Below are 20,561 nucleotides of genomic sequence, written 5' to 3'. Positions count from 1 at the left end.
ACAATACATGCATGTTTTGTTCAATCAAGTTCATATTTATATCAAAAACCAGCTTTTTACATTAGCATGTGACGTTCAGAACTAGCATACCCCCCGCAAACTTCCGGGGAATTCGCTAACATTTTACTAAATTACTCACGATAAACGTTCACAAAAAGCATAACAATTATTTTAAGAATTATAGATACAGACCTCCTCTATGCACTCGATATGTCCGATTTTAAAATAGCTTGTTGGTGAAAGCACATTTTGCAATATTCTAAGTACATAGCCCAGGCATCACGGACTCGCTATTTAGACACCCGGCAAGTTTAGCACTCACCATAATCATATTTACTATTATAAAAGTTTCATTACCTTTTGTTGTCTTCGTCAGAATGCACACCCAGGACTGCTACTTCAATAACAAATGTTGGTTTGGTCCAAAATAATCCATCGTTATATCCGAATAGCGGCGTTTTGTTCGTGCGTCCCAGACACTATCCGAAATGGTAAAGAAGTGTCGCGCGCATGGCGCAATTCGTGACAATAAAATTCTAAATATTCCATTACCGTACTTCGAAGCATGTCAACCGCTGTTTAAAATCAATTTTTACGCCATTTTTCTCGTAGAAAAGCGATAATATTCCGACAGGGAATCTCCTTTTCGGCAAACAGAGGAAAAAAATCACAAAGGCGGGGCGGTCGGGTCACGCGCATAAGCCCAGAGTCCCTTGATCGGCCACTTGAGAAAGGCGATAATGTGTTTCAGCCTGGGGCTGGAATGACGACATTCTGTTTTTTCCCGGGCTCTGAGCACCTATGGACGACGTGGGAAGTGTCACGTTAGAGCAGAGATCCTTAGTAAAAGATAGAGATGGAAAAGAAGTTCAAGAAATGGTCAGACAGGCCACTTCCTGTAAAGGAATCTCTCAGGTTTTGACCTGCCATTTGAGTTCTGTTATACTCACAGACACCATTCAAACAGTTTTAGAAACTTTAGGGTGTTTTCTATCCATATGTAATAAGTATATGCATATTCTAGTTACTGGGTAGGAGTGGTAACCAGATTAAATCGGGTATGTTTTTTATCCAGCCGTGTCAATACTGCCCCCTAGCCCTAACAGGTTAATAGCAATTACTATTTATAATTAATCACATCACGGGTGAGCTCACCATTGATCGAAATAATTGAATAAAACACTTTCTAGAATTCGACGATGAGTCGTTTCAGCGCGCCGCCATTCTTTTTTTCCTCACAGAAACCAAAGATAATAAGAGAAGACAAGATGAGTTTGGTCTGTTTATAGTATGCATGTTGAAGGGGTGTGTCGTCTACCATCGTTCACATTCCACCATTCACTTCCTGAAGTTCTCAAAAAATGAGTCAACCCTTACTCACTTCATTTTGTTATAGCATCTTAGTCCGACAGACGATTACGTGAAACCCAGAATGCATTGTATGTCAACAAACATGGCTGCACACATAGCTGGAATTAGCTGAGCTCATCATAATCAGTTCAACCTTCAAAAAAGTATTTTACACACATAATATCGGAATGCATGATTTATCACCGGTACTTGAAAAACGTGAATAAAACCGTAAATATATCAATAATTACCACACAAAACATTTTCTGACAGTGATTTATTGATACAAATGGCACGTGCAGGCAGTCAATCACGTAACCTCTTACTCCCACTCTGAGCCATTCAGTGTTGTTGTTTAAGTATGTAGCTAGTGAGCTAAGCTGTAGCATTAGCAATGTCTTTCAAAAGGAGACAACTCACAACTGCAGAAATTCTGGAGATTTTTTACAATTCTGACAATGAGTCTGAAAGTCAGGAATGAGATTCTGACAGTGACAATGAGGAGCTGCCCCCCAGCCATTGAGAACCCTGAATCTGAGGACCCCTTGTCCACTGACAAAGTCCCAATTCCCTTTGAAGATGCTGGTGGTGATGGAGGCAGACCAACACACTCACGCTGGGGCGACCGTTAGAGGTATTTGAAACTCATGAAAGGGCTAATAAACTGACATTGTTTTTTGCAGACATATTCAAGAGAAGTGACTGAAATGTATTTGTTCAGTCACTTCCATCCCCTCTGTTTGGAGGATAACTGTATTACTATGGCTAGGTAGGTAACCAAAACCAAGGGCTCTAATAAATCCGTAGCGTGATTAAAGGCAATGTTCCCGCAGTCGCAGAGACTACATTCCCGGTTATTCCTGGTTATGCCTGGTTATTCTTTAAAAGTGCTTTCCTCACCATCTTCAATAAGCATGACACATTCCAAAAAATATAGAACTAAGAACAGATATAGCCCTTGGTTCATTCCAGACTTGACTGCTCTTGACCAGCACAAAAACATCCTGTGGCGTACTGCAATAGCATCGAATAGCCCCCGCAATATGCAACTTTTCAGGGAAGTTAGGAACCAATATACACAGGCAGTTAGGAAAGCAAAGGCTAACTTTTTCAAACAGAAATTTGCACCTTGTAGCACAAACTCCAAAAAGTTCTGGGACACTGTAAAGTCCATGGAGAATAAGAGCACCTCCTCCCAGGTGCCCACTGCACTGAGGCTAGGAAACACTGTCCCCACCGATAAATGTACGATAATCGAGAATTTCAATAAGCATTTTTCTACGGCTTTCCACCTGGCTACCCCTACCCCGGTCAATAGCTCTGCACCCCCCACAGAAACTTGCCCAAGCCTCCCCATTTCTCCTTCACCCAAATCCAGATAGCTGATGTTCTGAAAGAGCTGCAAAATCTGGACCCCTACAAATCAGCTGGGCTAGACAATCTGGACCCTGTCTTTGTAAAATTAATTACTGGAGTGGAGTCTTATATCTCCCTCACTAACTTTAAGTGTCAGCTGTCAGAGCAGCTTACCGAACATTGCCCCTGTACACAGCCCATCTGTAAATAGCCTACCCAACTACCTCATCCCCATATTGTTATTGTTTTTGTTTTCTCCTTTGCACCCCAGTATCTCTACTTGCACATTCATCTTCTGCACATCTATCACTCCAGTGTTTAATTGCTAAATTGTAATTATTTCGCCACTATGGCCTATTTATTGCCTTACCTCCCTAATCTTACTACATTTGCACACACTGTATATAGACATTTCTATTGTGTTATTGACTGCACATTTGTTTTTCCCATGTGTAACTCTGTGTTGTTTGTGTCACACAGCTTTGCTTTATCTTTGCCAGGTCACAGTTGTAAATGAGAACTTGTTCTCAATTGGACTACCTGATTAAATAAAGGTGAAATAAAAAAATGGTAAACGCTGCAAATGTCGGCTCAGTCGGAAATTATCTTTACATTTTAACGTGGCTCTTCCGCGATACTTTGGTGATACGGATTTAATCTAGCACCCCATCTAGCGGTCTCTCCTTGTCTGTAGACTGCTTGCCAGCCTAAGGAAACAAACAAAAATGTAATTTTGTGATTTGGGTGAACTATCCCTTTAACCCTGTCAATCACACAAATCTTGCAGTGAGTTCTGAGAAAAATAATTACTTCTTTACCACAAAACCTAGAGAAGGGCCAAAGGATGTGTGTGGATTCAACATACCTGCAGATGTTCAAATCTAGAACGACGGTGTCCATAGCTGTGCCAGGGATGGTCTTTGCTCTGTAGGTTTTTGTGCACTCTGTGATAAACACACACACAGAGAGAGAGAAATGCGTCATATGACCTCCCCCATAGAGAAACTGTGCAGTCATGGGGTAGAAGCTGCTTTGTGGGGTTATGTTATTGTAACAGCAGATGCTTGAGAATGTTTCAGCAGACAGCGTCATTTATACTTCCTTCATACTGTATTGGTGGGCAAAAATACATCCAACTTTGAGGAAAAGGCTTGTTTTTGGAAGCAGGGAAGCAAACAGTAGTCTAGTCTTTGGTCTGTCTTTGGTAGACAGATGTGGCGAAGTCTGTTGCAAGTTGTAAGTGTAGAACAGTAGTGGTCATATAACATTTTAGCTACATTGGTGGGGCATTGTAGCCCTACAATGTAAAGTACTTTGAAACCTAGTGAAATAAATACTGTATCATGTAAATGCAATTCATGATCATTATCTTTCAGGTGTCTTGTATGATTACATTGAATTGATGAGTGTGCCCATCTAAAGTCAAATAGTTATGTATGGACTAGCTTGTTATTGCTTGTGTGGGAATGCTGTGTGGCAATATACTGTATGCCAAGAAAAATCTGTCAAATCCATTTGATTCATTATTGAGAATACGTTTCACTATGACCTGCCCTGCCTTTACACTGTAGTGCATTGAGACAACAATAGCTGATTTTTTCACATGCAATGCATAGACATAGGCAAGTGTGTGCTAATTATTGACACATATCTACAGGCTTCTGAGGGCTAAGCTGTTGCCTTAATTCAAATGCAATGATACACCATTTTAAAGTGACTTTTATTAGCCTGTAGAACAACCACAAGTTTCATCACAGTGAAAATAACTCAAATCAAATCAAATTTTATTGGTCACATACACATGGTTAGCAGATGTTATTGCGAGTGTAGTGAAATGCTTGTAAACTTCAGCTGTACTTGCAGTGGTTGAGAGTCACTTAAACTCGGCACCCAGAACAGAATCTCGCCGTCTAATATTTAAATGTTAAAGTCTGTCACAAGAGACTAAAAGTCACTCTAACCAAAGGTTGGGCATACAGTAGAAGTTACCTTGGTGAACCTCTATCTATTACACAGTGCCAACAAAACACCAGGTCAAAGCAGGAACATCATCCCGGTAAGAAATACAGACAATTTAACTCAGCCACGACCAATCGCAAGCACAATTCACCACCTCAATACACAGTATATGGACTTCAGTCTAAACTGCCTCTAAAAGCCATGAAAGTCTTCGGAAAAAGTGCTTGGCTTGGAGAGAAAGAGAGAGAGCGTGAGAGACTAAGGAAATGGGTAGCAAGAATGTGGAATTACAACTATTTTTGATTCCTGTCCAGTAACTATTTACATTGCAGTCAACCGTCTGTGACATCAGAAGGCAGACTTTATAAATGAATGGAGAGAGGCAGGCAGTTTGCTAACACACAGCATTAATGGCATCGCGGCTTTCTTGAGGAGATAGAGCGACAAGAGAGAGTGAGAGAGAACTGGCTAACCCCTGAAGATGGACCGAAGAGATGCTACGCTCCTTGGTTCCCTGCTGTTGTGTATCATCACTCAGGTGAGGGTTGACAAGCTCAAGAATTTCCTTAAGAATTCAAGTTGTCAAACATCTTTCATTTGTCAAAGTAAGCTTGTGATATTTTGGGGAAGAAATGGAATTTAATGTTTGAGGGACGTCATGGGATGATGAACTTGTTTGCAACATACTGTATGCACTTGTTTTTGGTAAGTGAATAGTATATGGTGGTTCACAAACTGATACTAAACGTTATCAATACAAATAAAAAACATCCATATACACTATCAGTGGAGGCTCCTCAGAGGAAGAAGGGGAGGACCATTCTCCTCAGTGAATTTCAGTAAAATAAAAATAGTGAAACAATAAAAAAGTTATCCTTTTTAGATAAAACTATACTAAATATATTCACGTCACCAAATAATTGATTAAAACACACTGTTTTTCAATGTAGCTCTACAGTAGCCTCAACAGCACTCTCTGGGGTAGCACCATGGTGTTGCCGGGGTACAGCTAGTTTCTGTCCTCCTCTGGGTACATTGACTTCAATACAAAAACGAGGAGGCACATGGTGCTCACCCCATACCTTAGACTTGCACAGTAATTATGACAACTTCCGGAGGACATCCTCCAAACTATCAGAGCTCTTGCAGCATGAACTGACATGTTGTCCACCCAAACAAAGGATCAGAGAATGAATTTAGCACTGAAAGCATAAGCTACAGCTAGGTAGCACTGCAGTGCATAAATTGTGGTGACTAGTTGACTCAAAGAGAGAGAAAGACAGAAGCAAGAAAGAGAGAGAGAGAGAAAGCTAGCTATATTTTGTTGTATTTTTTTTAACTTTCACTTACTTAGCTAGTGAATGCAGCTAGCTAGTTTAGCCTACTCAAACATCCGGCTCCAACAGAAAGGGATGCTATGTTAGCTGGCTATGGCTATTCAACGTTGAAACTCTTCCAAGTCAAGGTAAGCTTTTGGTTTTATTAATTTATTGCCACCAGGGCCCGAAGGTGTAACTGCTAAACTGCTTGCTTACTATACACTGTACTGCATGATTGAAGCAGGTTTACTAATGCCTTAGTTCTAGTAGGTATGTTGACTATGACGTTAGCTAATATGGTGACAATGATGTAGGCTGTGTGTAGTGGTTAGCGGTTATGGTATGAAAGTTTAGCTTGGAAAGGTTTCTTCGCCTGGTCACAGACAGCTGTTGTGTTGTACACTGAAGTCCACAAGCGAATGGAAATGGTGAGAGGAGGACAGCGCGTAAATGCGAGAAGGAATTATACAATGAACAAAGTGATCATGCTGTTTTTATGTGTGCTGCTATGAAAGTGAACTGTATTTGTGGGTGATCAGGGGTGTATTTATTCCACCAATTCAGTTGAAAAAACATTTCTTAAACGGAAGCAAATAGAAAGAAACGGGGATAAACAGACTTGAATTTGTCCAATCGAAACTCTTGTTTGCAACTGTTGGACTAATGATTACACCCTAGATCAGTTAGATGCAGGCAAGAGTGTGCAAGGTGGTATTGAATGTGTCACTGTCTGTCACCTTGATTACAAAAACATTTCTGTAGTCCTGTGCACCTGCGCTGTAAACTTTCATTCATAGGCTAAGTTGTCGCAACCTCATGATGGGTAAAGTATCATGTACATTAGTAGCCTAAACCTGTCGATGTTACATTGAGCTGGGTGAATGGAATATGAAGGACAGTCATCCAATATGCTGTAATAGAATTAAGGCCATGCTCATTAAAAAAAAAGTGTTCTCCCTCATCTTAAACGGCACCGAACACCACTGATACACATCAATTATACACCAATATATACATCAATATTCACATCAATACACTAAAAGCAAAACACAATCATAGAAAACAAACACATTTTTCTGTAAAAAGGTCCTCAATCAGCCTTTAGAATTGCCCTAGAGGCACCAATTCAACCAATTTTAGAGAGCGCTGGAGATTACAAGTATGGTGCAATTTTTTTTTATTTACATAAGTCACTGGAGATTGAAGGGATTTCCGGAGTTAGCCATCCCTGAGACCGGGTCTAGTATCTTGTATGTCGATTAGCAAACAATAAGATAAGGTAAGGTGGAAGTTTATGCAGGAGGGCTTTAAAAACATAAAGAGTACAATGCGTTTGCACTGCAGGAGGGCAGTATTTTACCAGAATTATCAAAATAATCGCATCAACAGGATTTGAATGTTTAGTCCATAGTGTTGCTTGATTGGTGGTTAGGCTATTAGCTGAACAAAATTAGGCTACATGAAAAAAGTGCAATACTGTTACTATAACTGTGTTTGTTAGTGCTGGGTTTCAGTGAATGTATTTAAATCACAAAGCTTATCTGCATTTCCTGCAGGGAAAAAAAGTGATCAAATTAAGATTCAACATAAATTTAAGTGATGCTATGAATGACCAGCATACAGTTTTTCTGCGTAATATGTGTGCAATATATCCTATGATGTTCATGGTTAAAAAATTCCAGGTTAGAGGATTCCCTTGCATTTTATTCCCTGCTGATTCCGGAATACCTCCAATTGGGATTTTGGGAAGCTGTAAGGATTTTAACCCTACAGGTTATACAAACAAGTACAGTAACATTTATAGTACAGTCACAGACAAAATAGCCTTAACCCCTACAGTCAACAAAAGGCTACCGGTGAAAACTGCAGTCTCACACATATTTTATCCACAAACGCTACTGCAGTTAATCATCCTACTGTCAACCCACATGTGTTAGGTGTGCTGCCAGCTATGCGGGGGCCCGTGTCACAACTGCCCCTGGCCCGCACCACGCTGCCCTCTGGGGGTGCCCACGGTGTTGGATGGGTGCCGCTGCTGCCAGGTGTGCGCCAGACAGGAGGGCGAAGACTGCACGGAGAGGTTTGTGTGTGACAGCCAGCAGGGCCTGCAGTGTGACTACAGCGCCAGCTACCCCGGTGGTCCTGGAGAGTGTGTCAGTGAGTACAGCGCTACCCTGTTAAACTGGTCCCAGGTCTGTTTGTGCTGTCTTGCCAACTGTGAGATATATCTGTTTGTGGTATCTTGCCAACTGTAAGATCCAACTACAAGACAACAAGGCAGTATAGTTGGCAAGACAGCGCAAACAGATCTGGGACCAGGCGACTACTTTGCCGGTTACAAATACTGTACAAAGCCTCAAAGCATTTCCATTATGTGATCATGATAATGATAATGATAATAAGAACTCAAATGGAGTGAGATGTAAGAGTGTATCCCAGTTTTCAAGCACAGCAAATCTTTGACTAAGATGAATGTTGAATGTTCTATTTCATAGCCATAAATAATAGGAAAAGAGCCAAGTACTTAAGTTATTTAGGATTGGGAACGGCAGCCATGGGTAATAATCCCACAATATCCAGTTGGATACAACAAGTATTGCGACATTGATGTTAATAAAGGGCAGCCATGAGAAGTGTTCAAAAAAGTAAAAAAATGTATGCACTCACTACTGTAAGTCGCTCTGGATAAGTGTCTGCTAAATGACTCAAATGTTATTTTTGTACACATGTCTTCTCCCTAGATTTGACACCACATACAGTGGCAAGAAAAAGTATGTGGACCCTTTGGAAATACCTATTTTTCTGCATAAATTGGTCATAAAATTTGATCTGAGCTTCATCTAGGTCACAACAACAGACAAACATAGTGTGTTTAAATTAATAACACACAAACAATTATATGTTTTCATGTCTTTATTGAACACACTGTGTAAACATTCACAGTGCAGGGTGGAAAAAGTATGTGAACCCTTGGATTTAATAACTGGTTGAGCCCCCATTGGCAGCAATAACCTCAACCAAACGTTTTCTGTAGTTGCAGATAAGACCTGCACAACAGTCAGGAGGAATTTTGGACCATTCCTCTTTACAAAACCGTTTCAGTTCAGCAATATTCTTGGGATGTCTGGTGTGAACTGCTCTCTTGAGGTCATGCCACAGCATCTCAATCGGGTTGAGGTCAGGACTCTTTCTGGGCCACTCCAGAAGGTGTATTTTCTTCTGTTGAAGCAATTCTGTTGTTGATTTACTTCTGCGTTTTGGGCCGTTGTCCTGTTGCATCACCCAACTTCTGTTGAGCTTCAATTGGAGGACAGATGGCTAACATTCTCTTGCAAAATGTCTTGATAAACTTGGGAATTCATTTTTCCGTCGATGATAGCAAGCTGTCCAGGCGCTGAGGCAGCAAAGCAGCCCCCAACCATGATGCTCCCTCCACCATACTTTACAGTTGGGATGTTGGTTTTGATGTTGGTGTGCTGTGCCTTTTTTATCCACACATAGTGTTGTGTGTTCCTCGCAAGCAACTCAACTGAAGGTTTCGTCTGTCCACAGAATATTGGTGCACTTTTGCAAACTTCAGACGTCCAGCAATGTTTTTTGGGGACAGCAGTGGCTTCTTCCGTGGTGTCCTCCCATGAATACCATTCTTGTAAAATTCAGTGTTTTACGTATCGTAGACTCGTCAACAGAGATGTTAACATGTTCCAGAGATTTCTGTAAGTCTTTAGCTGACACTCTAGGATTCTTCTTAATGTCATTGAGCATTCTGCGCTGTGCTCTTGCAGTCATCTTTGCAGGATGGCCACTCCTAGGGAGAGTAGCAACAGTGCTGAACTTTCTCCATTTATAGACAATTTGTCTTACTGTGGAGTGATGACCATCAAGGCTTTTAGAAATACTTTTGTAACCCTTTCCAGCTTTATGCAAGTCGACAAGTCTTAATCTTAGGTTTTCTGAAATCTATTTTGTTCGAGGCATGGTTCACATCAGGCAATGCTTCATGTGAATAGCAAACAAAACATTTGTTTTTTATAGGGCAAGGCAGCTCTAACCAACATCTCCAATCTCGTCTCATTGATTGGACCCCAGGTTAGCTGACTCCTGACTCCAATTAGCTTTTGAAGAAGTCATTAGCCTAGGGGTTCACATACTTTTTCCAACCTACACTGTGAATATTTAAATGATGTATTCAATATAGAGAAGGAAAATACAATAATGTGTGTGTTATTAGTTTAAGCACACTATATTTGTCTATTGTTGTGACTTAGATGAAGATCAGAAGAAATTTGATGACCAATTCATGTAGATATCCAGGTAATTCCAAAGGGTTCACATACGTTTTCTTGCCACTGTATGTTGACACAAGCAAAAATTAAAGCAGAACGCACCAGTGACTCGGTCAATAAAAAAGTGTTCAGATGAAGCAGATGCAAAGCTACAAGACTGTTTTGCTAGCACAGACTGGAATATGTTCCGGGATTCCTCCTATGGCATTGAGGAGTACACCACATCAGTCATTTGCTTCATCAATAAGTGCATCGATGACGTCGTCCCCACAGTGACCGTACGTACATACCCCAACCAGAAGCCATGGATTACAGGCAACATCCGCACTGGGCTAAAGGCTAGAGCTGCCACTTTCAAAGAGCGGCACTCTAACCTGGAAGCTTATAAGAAATCCTGCTATGCCCTTCGACGAACCATCAAACAGGCAAAGTGTCAATACAGGACTAAGATCGAATCGTACAACACCAGCTCCAACGCTCGTCAAATGTGGCAGGGCTTGCAAACCAGTACATACTACAAAGGGAAGCACAGCCAGGAGCTGCCCAGTGACACGAGCCTACCAGATGATCTAAACTACTTCTATTTTCGCTTTGAGGCAAATAACACTGAAACATGCATGAGAGCACCAGCTGTTCCGGATGACTGTGTGATCACGTTCTCCGTACCCGATTTGAGTAAGACCTTTAAACAGGTCCACATTCACAAGGCCGCAGGGCCAGACGGATTACCAGGACTTGTACTGCGAACATGCGCTGACCAACTGGCAAGTGTCTTCACTGACATTTTCAACCTCTCCCTGTCCGAGTCTGTAATACCAACATGTTTCAAGCAGACCACCATCCCTGTGCCCAAGAACACTAAGGTAGCTATGAAGTGCTTTGAAAGGCTGGTCATGGCTCACATCAACACCATTATCCCAGAAACCCTAGACCCACTACAATTTGCATACCGCCCTAACAGATCCACAGATGATGCAATCTCTATTGCACTCCACACTGCCCTTTTCCACCTGGACAAGAGGAACACCTATCTGAGAATACTATTAATTGACTACAGCGCAGCGTTCAACACCATAGTGCCCTCAAAGCTCATCAATAAGCTAAGGACCCTGGGACTAAACACCTCACTCTGCAACTGGATCCAGGACTTCCTGACGGGCCGCCCCCAGGTGGTAAGGGTAGGTAACAACACATCCGCCATGCTGATCCTCAACACAGGGGCCCCTCAGGGGTGCATGCTCAGTCCCCTCCTGTACTCCCTGTTCACTCATGACTGCACTGCCAGGCACGACTCCAACACCATCATTAAGTTTGCCGATGACACAACAGTGGTAGGCCTGATCACCGACAACGACGAGACAGCCTATATGGAGGAGGTCAGAGACCTGGCCGTGTGGTGCCAGGACAACAACCTCTCCCTCAACATGATCAAGACAAAGGAGATGATTGTAGACTACAGGAAAAGGAGGACCGAGCACGCCGCCATTCTCATCGACGGGGCTGTAGTGGAGAAGGTTGAGAGCTTTAAGTTCCTTGGTGTCCACATCACCAACAAACTATCATGGTCCAAGCACACCAAGACAGTTGTGAAGAGGGCACAATAAAACCTATTCCCCCTCAGGAGACAGGAGAATGGAGAAAGATTTGGCATGGGTCCTCAGTCCTCGATGGTGCAGTTCTACAGCTGCACCATCGAGAGCATCCTGACTGGTTGCATCACTGCCTGATATGGCAACTGCTCGGCCTCTACAGAGGGTAATGCGTACAGCCCAATATATCACTGGGGCCAAGCTTCCTTCCATCCAGGATCTCTATACCAGGCGGTGTCAGAGGAAGGCCCAAATACATTGTCAAATACTCCAGCCACCCTCGTCATAGACTGTTCTCTCTGCTACCGCAAGGCAAGCGGTACCGGAGCGCCAAGTCTAGGTCCAAGAGGCTTCTAAACAGCTTCTGCCCCCAAGCCATAAGACTCCTGAACATCTAATCAAATGGCTACCTAGACTATTTGCATTGCCCCCACCCCTATTTTACGCCGCTGCTACTCTCTGTTATCATCTATGCATAGTCACTTTAATAACGTTACCTACATGTACATATTACCTCAATTACCTCGACTAACTGGTTCCCCCGCACATTGTCTCTGTACTGGTACCCCTTGTATATAAGTCTCGCTATTGTTATTTTACTGCTGATCTTTCAGTACTTGTTACTTTTATTTCTTATTCTTCTTCATATTTTTTAAACTGCATTGTTGGTTAGGGGCTTGTAAGTAAGCATTTCACTGTAAGGTCTAAACCTGTGGTATTCTGCGCATTGTGAGTAATGCAATGTGATTTATTTTGTTTTGAGCCGCTTCACCTAAAACTCAGGAAAAAAAGAAACATTCCTTTTTCAGGACCCTGTCTTTCAAAGATATTTTGTAAAAATCCCCAAAACTTCACAGATCTTCATTGTTAAGGGTTTAAACACTGAGATGCCCAGGGTCCCTGCTCATCTGCGTGAACGTGCCTTAGGCATGCTGCAAGGAGGTATGAGGACTGCAGATGTAATGCAATGTCCGTACTGTGAGATGCCTAAGACAGGGTTACAGGGAGACAAGACGGACAGCTGATCGTCCTCGCAGTGGCAGACCACGTGTAACAACACCTACACAGGATCGGTACATCCGAACATCACACCTGCGGGACAGGTACAGGATGGCAACAACTGCCCGAGATACACCAGGAACACACAATCCCTCCATCAGTGCTCAGACTGTCCACAATAGGCTGAGAGAGGCTGGACTGAGGGATTGTAGGCCTGTTGTAAGGCAGGTCCTCATCAGACATTACCGGCAACAGCATCGCCTATGGGCACAAACCCACCGTTGCTGGACCAGACAGGACTGGAAAAAAGTGCTCTTCACTGACGAGACGCGGTTTTGTCTTACATGGGGTGATGGTCGGATTCGTGTTTATTGTCGAAGGAATGAGCATTACACCGAGGCCTGTACTCTGGAGCTGGATACTTTGGAGGTGGAGGGTCCGTCATGGTCTGGGGCGGTGTGTCACAGCATCATTGGACTGAGCTTGTTGTCATTGCAGGCAATCTCAACGCTGTGTGTTACAGGGAAGACATCCTCCTCCCTCATGTGGTACCCTTCCTGCAGGCTCATCCTGACATGACCCTCCAGCATGACAATGCCACCAGCCATACTGCTCGTTCTGTGCGTGATTTCCTGCAAGACAGAAATGTCAGTGTTCTGCCATGGCCAGTGAAGAGCCCGGATCTCAATCCCATTGAACACGTCAGGGACCTATTGGATCGGAGGGTGAGGGCTAGGGCCATTCCCCTCAGAAATGTCCGGGAACTTGCAGGTGCCTTGGTGGAAGAGCAGCAAGAACTGGGAAATCTGGTGCAGTCCATGCGGAGGAGATGCACTGCAGTACTTAATGTAGCTTTTGGCCACACCAGATACTGACTGTTACTTTTGATTTTGACCCACCCTTTGTTCAGGGACACATTATTCAATTTCTGTAAGTCACATGTCTGTGGAACTTGTTCAGTTTATGTCTCCGTTGTGAATCTTGTTATGTTCATACAAATATTTACACATGTTAAGTTTGCCGAAAATAAACGCAGTTGACAGTAAGAGGACGTTTCTTTTTTTGAGTTTACTTAACTGATCAAAGTTCACTCTCTCACTTCCCCATCTGTCTCCCCATCTATTCCTCTCTCTGTGACCAGGCCAGAACATGCTGGGATGTGAACTGAACGGCATGCACTTCGAGGAGGGCCAGACATTCCAGCCGTCGTGTGCACAGCTGTGCCACTGCCTGGGTGGTGGGGTGACCTGTGTGCCACTGTGCAGCGATGACCTACAGGTTCCTGCCGCAGCCAACTGCCCCAACCCTCAGCTAGTGCGCCAGCCTGGGAGGTGCTGCAGGGAGTGGGTCTGTGAAAGCCTGGACAACAACATTTACCCAGACACTATGGCTGCAGGTACAGTACTCGATAGGCAAAAATGTGAAAATAATACTTTGATTAGGAAGGATTAATAGTAATCATTTATTACATTTGTAAATCGCTTATCATTTTACAAGAATAGTCTCAAAGTGAATAAAGTAAAAAGATAAAATGGAGAAATAGTAAAAAAACAAAAAATGATATAATTCGGAAAGTATTCAGACCCCTTGACTAGCAATGATAGGAGAGACCATGTGAGGATATGACAGAGCCAAGTGACTTGGTGTATAGTGAGAATAGGAGAGGGCCTATAACTGAGCCCTGGGGGACACCAGTGGTGAGAGCACGTGGTGCGGAGACGGATTCTCGCCACGCCACCTGGTAGGCGCGACCTGTCAGGTAGGACGCAATCCAAGAGTGAGCCGCGCCGGAGATGCCCAACTCGGAGAGGGTGGAGAGGAGGATCTGATGGTTCACAGTATCAAAGGCAGCAGATAGGTCTAGAAGGATGAGAGCAGAGGAGAGAGAGTTAGCTTTAGAAGTGTGGAGAGCCTCCATGACACAGAGAACAGCAGTCTCAGTTGAATGACCAGTCTTGAAACCTGACTGATTTGGATCAAGAAGGTCATTCTGAGAGAGATAGCAAGAGAGCTGGCCAAGGACGGCACGTTCAAGAGTTTTGGAGAGAAAAGAAAGAAGGGATACTGGTCTGTAGTTGTTGACATTGGAGGGATCGAGTATAGGTTTTTTGAGAGGGGTGCAACTCTCGCTCTCTTGAAGACGGAAGGGACGTAGCCAGCGGTCAAGGATGAGTTGATGAGCGAGGTGAGAAGGTCTCCGGAAATGGTCTGGAGAAGAGAGGAGGGGATAGGGTCAAGCGGGCAGGTTGTTGGGTGGCCGGCCGTCACAAGTCGCAAGATTTCATCTGGAGAGAGAGGGGAGAAAGAGGTCAAAGCATAGGGTAGGGCAATGTGAGCAGGACCAGCGGTGTCATTTGACTTAACAAACGAGGATCGGATGTCGTCAACCTTCTTTTGAAAATGGTTGACGAAGTCATCCGCAGAGAGGGAGGAGGGGGGGGGGAGGAGGATTCAGGAGGGAGGAGAATGTGGCAAAGAGCTTCCTAGGGTTAGAGGCAGATGCTTGGAATTTAGAGTAGTAGAAAGTGGCTTTAGCAGCAGAAACAGAGGAAGAAAATGTAGAGAGGAGGGAGTGAAAAGATGCCAGGTCCGCAGGGAGGCTAGTTTTCCTCCATTTCCGCTCGGCTGCCCGGAGCCCTGTTCTGTGAGCTCGCAATGAGTCGTCAAGCCACGGAGCAGGAGGGGAGGACCGAGCCGGCCGGGAGGATAGGGGACATAGAGAGTCAAAGGATGCAGAAAGGGAGGAGAGGAGGGTTGAGGAGGCAGAATCAGGAGATTGGTTGGAGAAGGATGGAGCCGAGGGAAGAGGGGCCAGATGGAAGCCAATCCTCAGTAAAAAGCACAACAGCCTGGTTGGAGTTTGCCAATAGGCACCTAAAGGACTCTCAGAGCATGAGAAACAATATTCTCTGGTCTGATGAAACCAAGATGGAACTCTTTGGCCTGAATGCCAAGCTTCACGCCAGGAGGACACCGGGCACCATCCCTACGGTGAAGCATGTTGGTGGCAGCATCATGCAGTGGGGATGTTTTTCAGCAGGAGTGACTGGGAGACTAGTCAGGATTGAGGGAAAGATGAATGGAGCAATGTACAGAGAGATCTTTGATGAAAACCTGCATCAGAGCGCTCAGGACCTCAGACTGGGGCGAAGGTTCACCTTCCAACAGGACAACGGGACTTAGCACACAGCCAAGACAATGTAGGAGTGGTTTCGGGACAAGTCTCTGAATTTCCTTGAGTGGCCCAGGCAGAGCCCGGACTTGAACCCGATCTATTAACTCTGGAGAGACCTGAAAATAGCTGTGCAGCAACGCTCCCCATCCAACCTGACTGAGCTTGAGAGGATCTGCAGAGAATGAGAAAACTCCCCAAATACAGGAGTGCCAGGCTTGTAACGTCATACCCAAGAAGGCTCAAGGCTGTAATCGCTGCCAAAGGTTCTTTGACAAAGTACTGAGTAAAGGGTCTGAATACTTATGTAAATGTAATATTTCAGTTTTTTTATTTTATTTTATAAATTTGCAAAGATTTCTAAAAACCTGTTTTTGCTTTGTCATTATGGGATATTGTGTGTTGATGAGGGAAAAAAGGATTTAATCAATTTCAGAATAAGACTGTAACGTAACAAAATGTGGAAAAAGTCAAGGGGTCTGAATATTTTCCGAAGGCACTGTATATATGAAATTTGTCCTGAAGACGCGAAATGTCTTGCAATGTGAGATCGGGTTGCCAAAATGTGCAATCAGGTTCCAAGATGCTGGGCTCATTCACTCATGACAATTGCAACATTCCCTCGACATTGTGGCGTCCTATAAATCATAATTTGGTTCAATTATGACTTATAGGACACAACAACCTTGAGGGTTAAGTCGAGGCATAACGTTTTGAATGTCTCACACGGGAATGCCTCACTCCCCCTTGCAAGCAACTCTTCTACAACTCTGCTGTCCTCGCATGGACAAATTCCACAACGCCTCCCAACTGCATACTGTAACTACCTTGTACAAACATTTTGAAAAGAAACCTAAAGCTGGTGATCAGGCTGAACTTTCCATTGTCTGTCCATTTTGTTTACAAGAACAATATTTTTGAAGAAATTTACAGGTTGTCAAAGTATATATTTTTTTGCATCTACAGATAATCTTGCGGAGACATTTAAAATAAAGTGGTCCCAATATAAATATTTATTTTTCTTTTATTTTCTTTTACATTTATTTTAAATACTTAAAGGGATACTTTGGGATTTTGGCAATGATGCCTTTTATCTACTTCCCCAGAGAGCTGAACTCATGGATACCATTTTTAAGTTGATGTGTCCAGTATGGTAGTTTCACGATCCAATGCAAACTAGCATTAGCGCAATGACTGGAAGTCTATTGGTATCTGCTAGCATGCCAGTGATTGCGCTAATGCTAGTTAGCATTGGCTCTTGAAACTACCTTTAACACCCTTCATACTGGACACATAAAAATGGTATCTACAAATTCATCTGACTCTGGGGATGTGGATAAATGACATAATTGCCAAAATCCCAAAGTATCCCTTTAACTACAAATTTATAATTTTGAGTTACAGATCACAGTAACAAAATAGAGAATCCCTTGGTCAAAATGTTGAAAATATTTAGCAACAACTTGGCGTGACGTTAAAGTCTTGAAGTAACTTAGGTGATGCAGTGCGATTTACTGCTTGTTTGCCAGGATAAAACATCTTCAAGTGCACAACACAGAGGAATTTGGATGTATCACTGATCTTTAATAAGATTTACCTATCGGCCTCACAGCCTTGGTCAGAGCTTTGACGAAGATCAGTGACACTATTAAGAGCAGTGTGCGGTTTCCTTTTCCCCTCAACTATTTCCTTTTTGACAAAAGGGTGCAGTTTAATTGAACCTGCATGGCAGTGTTTACACAGTAGCATTCAGAGGGCAAAATAACATAATGGAATCGTTTTTTTAATACTATTAATAACAGGTAGACTATTGTTTTGGAGTAACCCTTTAATTGAAGCACTCATTATACCTTCATAAAATACCAGCTTTATGAATGTTACAGTATCATTAAAAAAAGTTCTTAATAACAATGTTCTTAACACATGTTATGAATGGTTTCATAAAGGTGTTATGAATGCCTTATGTAAGTAAAGTGTTACCCTTTTTTGTAGCTAACCTGTTGATGCTTCAACGGAAGACACGTGTGTGCAAGGAGTAGTCACATCATACAAATAGGCAGGATGTATTGAATCCAGAAGTCACATATATTTAAGAATTTAAAACCACAATATTCATATTTAATGGACAAGAAATGTACATAACATTTCCTTTGTGTGTAATAGCATAGCCATATCAATATCCTCACATAACGAACCCAATGAGTATACAAATGGACTAACAGCATCACATTGCCCTTGTCTTTCAACACTACCCAGTGGAGAGACCACTAGAGCGGGAGAGGGTGCGTCAGGGATTTCGTGGTGATGGTGGTGGGGCTCAGTCTCCAGGCCAGGGCCTGAACTCCAACTGCATTGAGCAGAGCACAGACTGGAGCCCCTGCTCCAGCAGCTGTGGCCCAGGTGTCTCCACCCGCAGCTCAAACAAGAACTGGGCCTGCCGCCCGCAGACCCAAACCAGACTGTGCCAAGTCAGGCCATGCCAGGCCACTGCCGTGCCTCGCAGCAGGTCGCATGTGGTGAGTGGGAGCAGCGGTCTCCGCCTTTCTTTACCTCAAACACTCTCAAACACTTTGCAAATACTCTTACTGCTGTCTGGCCATATTGTTTTCGAGGTTAGTTGAGGTAGAATGAATTGCCACTTGAGGTGGGTGGACAGTTTGGCCATTAGAAATGTTTTGCTTTCATTCTTGTACCTCACTTTTTGGCAAATGGGATGAATTACTTGATATAATTTACATTGTACCTTTTCTTAGATACAGCATTGACCATAAATGTGTGCCATCAGAATAACTGCATTATGAAGAATTGTATTGAGAGTTGTCAAAATGTCCTAATATTTCAATGTCCATGTAGATCAACTAAAAGTTGAAATAAGAGATCATTTAAAATCATTCAATGTTTTTAATTGAAGTCCACTGTTATGTGTATTGCAGGGAACGGGTGCCTGCGATAGCAGCTTCAGGTCTCCCGTGCCCATTCATCTGGAGCACCAGGGCTGTTTGAGCATGTGGGCCTACAGGTTCCGGTTCTGTGGCCTGCAGTGTCTGGAAGGCCGCTGCTGCAGCCCCTACCGCACCAGGACCGTCAGCATGGCCTTCCGCTGCCCCCAGGGCAGGATGATCCACCAGCAGGTGATGATGATTGAGTCCTGCTCCTGCCACCACTACAATTGTCCCCAGTCCCCATTCACAGCCTACAGGAGAGCCATTCCCTGGCTTTAGAGTATAGGACCATGGAGAGTGAAATAGCCAGAGATGGGCAGGACCTGTCAGTGAAGATACTGGACAATGACATACGAATAGGAATCGAAGGGTAGGGTGGGATTCAATCAAACTTGCACTGTGGGAAAAAACACATGGTTCCTGCGCTGTTGAAAAAGCACCATTAGTTTAACACAGTAAATATAGTCAAATGCTTTGCATTGATTAGAATATGTGTAAAAACAGTGTTAACAATTTCTGCAGTGCATGTTTGATTGAATTTCATCCTCTATTTGATTTTGAATATTGATTAGGGCCATTTAATTTAAATGAATACCTCCATCATCAAGATTCTTAGAAAAGGTGTGTGTGTGTGAGAGAGGGAGAACGAGAGAGAGAAAAAGAGGAAGAGAGAGAGAGAGGATGAGTGACTAGTTGATTGATTGATGCATGGTGGTGGATGGAGGTGGAGGCCTATTGCGGCCGTTTCGGTTACCTCAAAGTAAACATGGAACTGAATGTACAGTAGGTAGTTACTGTAAGTAAGAATAGGTTGGTGTCAACTCCAAGTGACCTTCATGTGCAAGCTTAGCTGTCAGTCATCATTTCAGTAAACTGTAAGTATTAGGTTATCAGTCAAATATTTTTTTCAGTAATATTGTTATTATGCTATGTTACAATGAGCATAAAGACACCTGAATTACTGTCTTGTAGATTGGTATGGTTAATAATTAAAACATCATCAATTAAATATTGAAATTCTCACATTCATGCCTTAATAGCCTATTCACACTGGGCACACACTGGTTGAATCAACATTGTTTCAATGTCATTTGTCAACCTATTGTGACGTGGACTCTACATGAAAAACACATTTGGATTAGTAAAAAGTAATCAACCATTACTATTTTCATTTTATTTCAACCAGCATTGTAAACATTAAAATTAGAGTAAGACGTAAACTTAAATACAACGACTTAACCTGATTCACAGGTTGTTACGCCAGTCTAATTTCAACATAATCATCAGAACTATGTAAACATTGAAATTGTTTTGGAAATTCCACATCAAAAATCTTTTTCATCCTATGCTCATGCATTCGGAAAGTATTCAGACTCCTTGGACTCAGCCAGAGCCCAAGGGGTCTGAATAGAGTGTGCAAAGCTGTCATCAAGGCAAAGGGTGGCTACTTGGAAAAATCTAAAATCTAAAATATATATATTTATATACCGTAAATTCCGGACTATAAGCCGCAACTTTTTTCCCAGGCTTTGAACCTCGCGGCTTAAACAATGACGCGGCTAATATATGGATTTTACCCGCTTTCAATT

At 42.9% G+C, this 20,561-nt stretch overlaps 1 protein-coding gene across 1 annotated transcript; it reads left to right on the top strand.

Moving 5' to 3' along the window:
• Nucleotides 1-5,046: 5,046 nt before the first annotated feature.
• Nucleotides 5,047-19,981, top strand: LOC106565316 (CCN family member 5). Its single transcript, XM_014132265.2, has 5 exons — nucleotides 5,047-5,203; nucleotides 7,922-8,141; nucleotides 14,000-14,254; nucleotides 18,287-18,546; nucleotides 18,964-19,981. Exons 1-5 carry the CDS (start codon nucleotides 5,147-5,149, stop codon nucleotides 19,249-19,251), a joined length of 1,080 nt encoding a protein of 359 aa, XP_013987740.1. The 5' UTR covers nucleotides 5,047-5,146; the 3' UTR covers nucleotides 19,252-19,981.
• Nucleotides 19,982-20,561: the final 580 nt, after the last annotated feature.

Source organism: Salmo salar, chromosome ssa12 (genome assembly GCF_905237065.1).
Source record: "Salmo salar chromosome ssa12, Ssal_v3.1, whole genome shotgun sequence".
In the NCBI taxonomy this organism is placed as follows: domain Eukaryota; kingdom Metazoa; phylum Chordata; class Actinopteri; order Salmoniformes; family Salmonidae; genus Salmo; species Salmo salar.
This window is presented reverse-complemented; position numbering and strand designations above follow the sequence as displayed.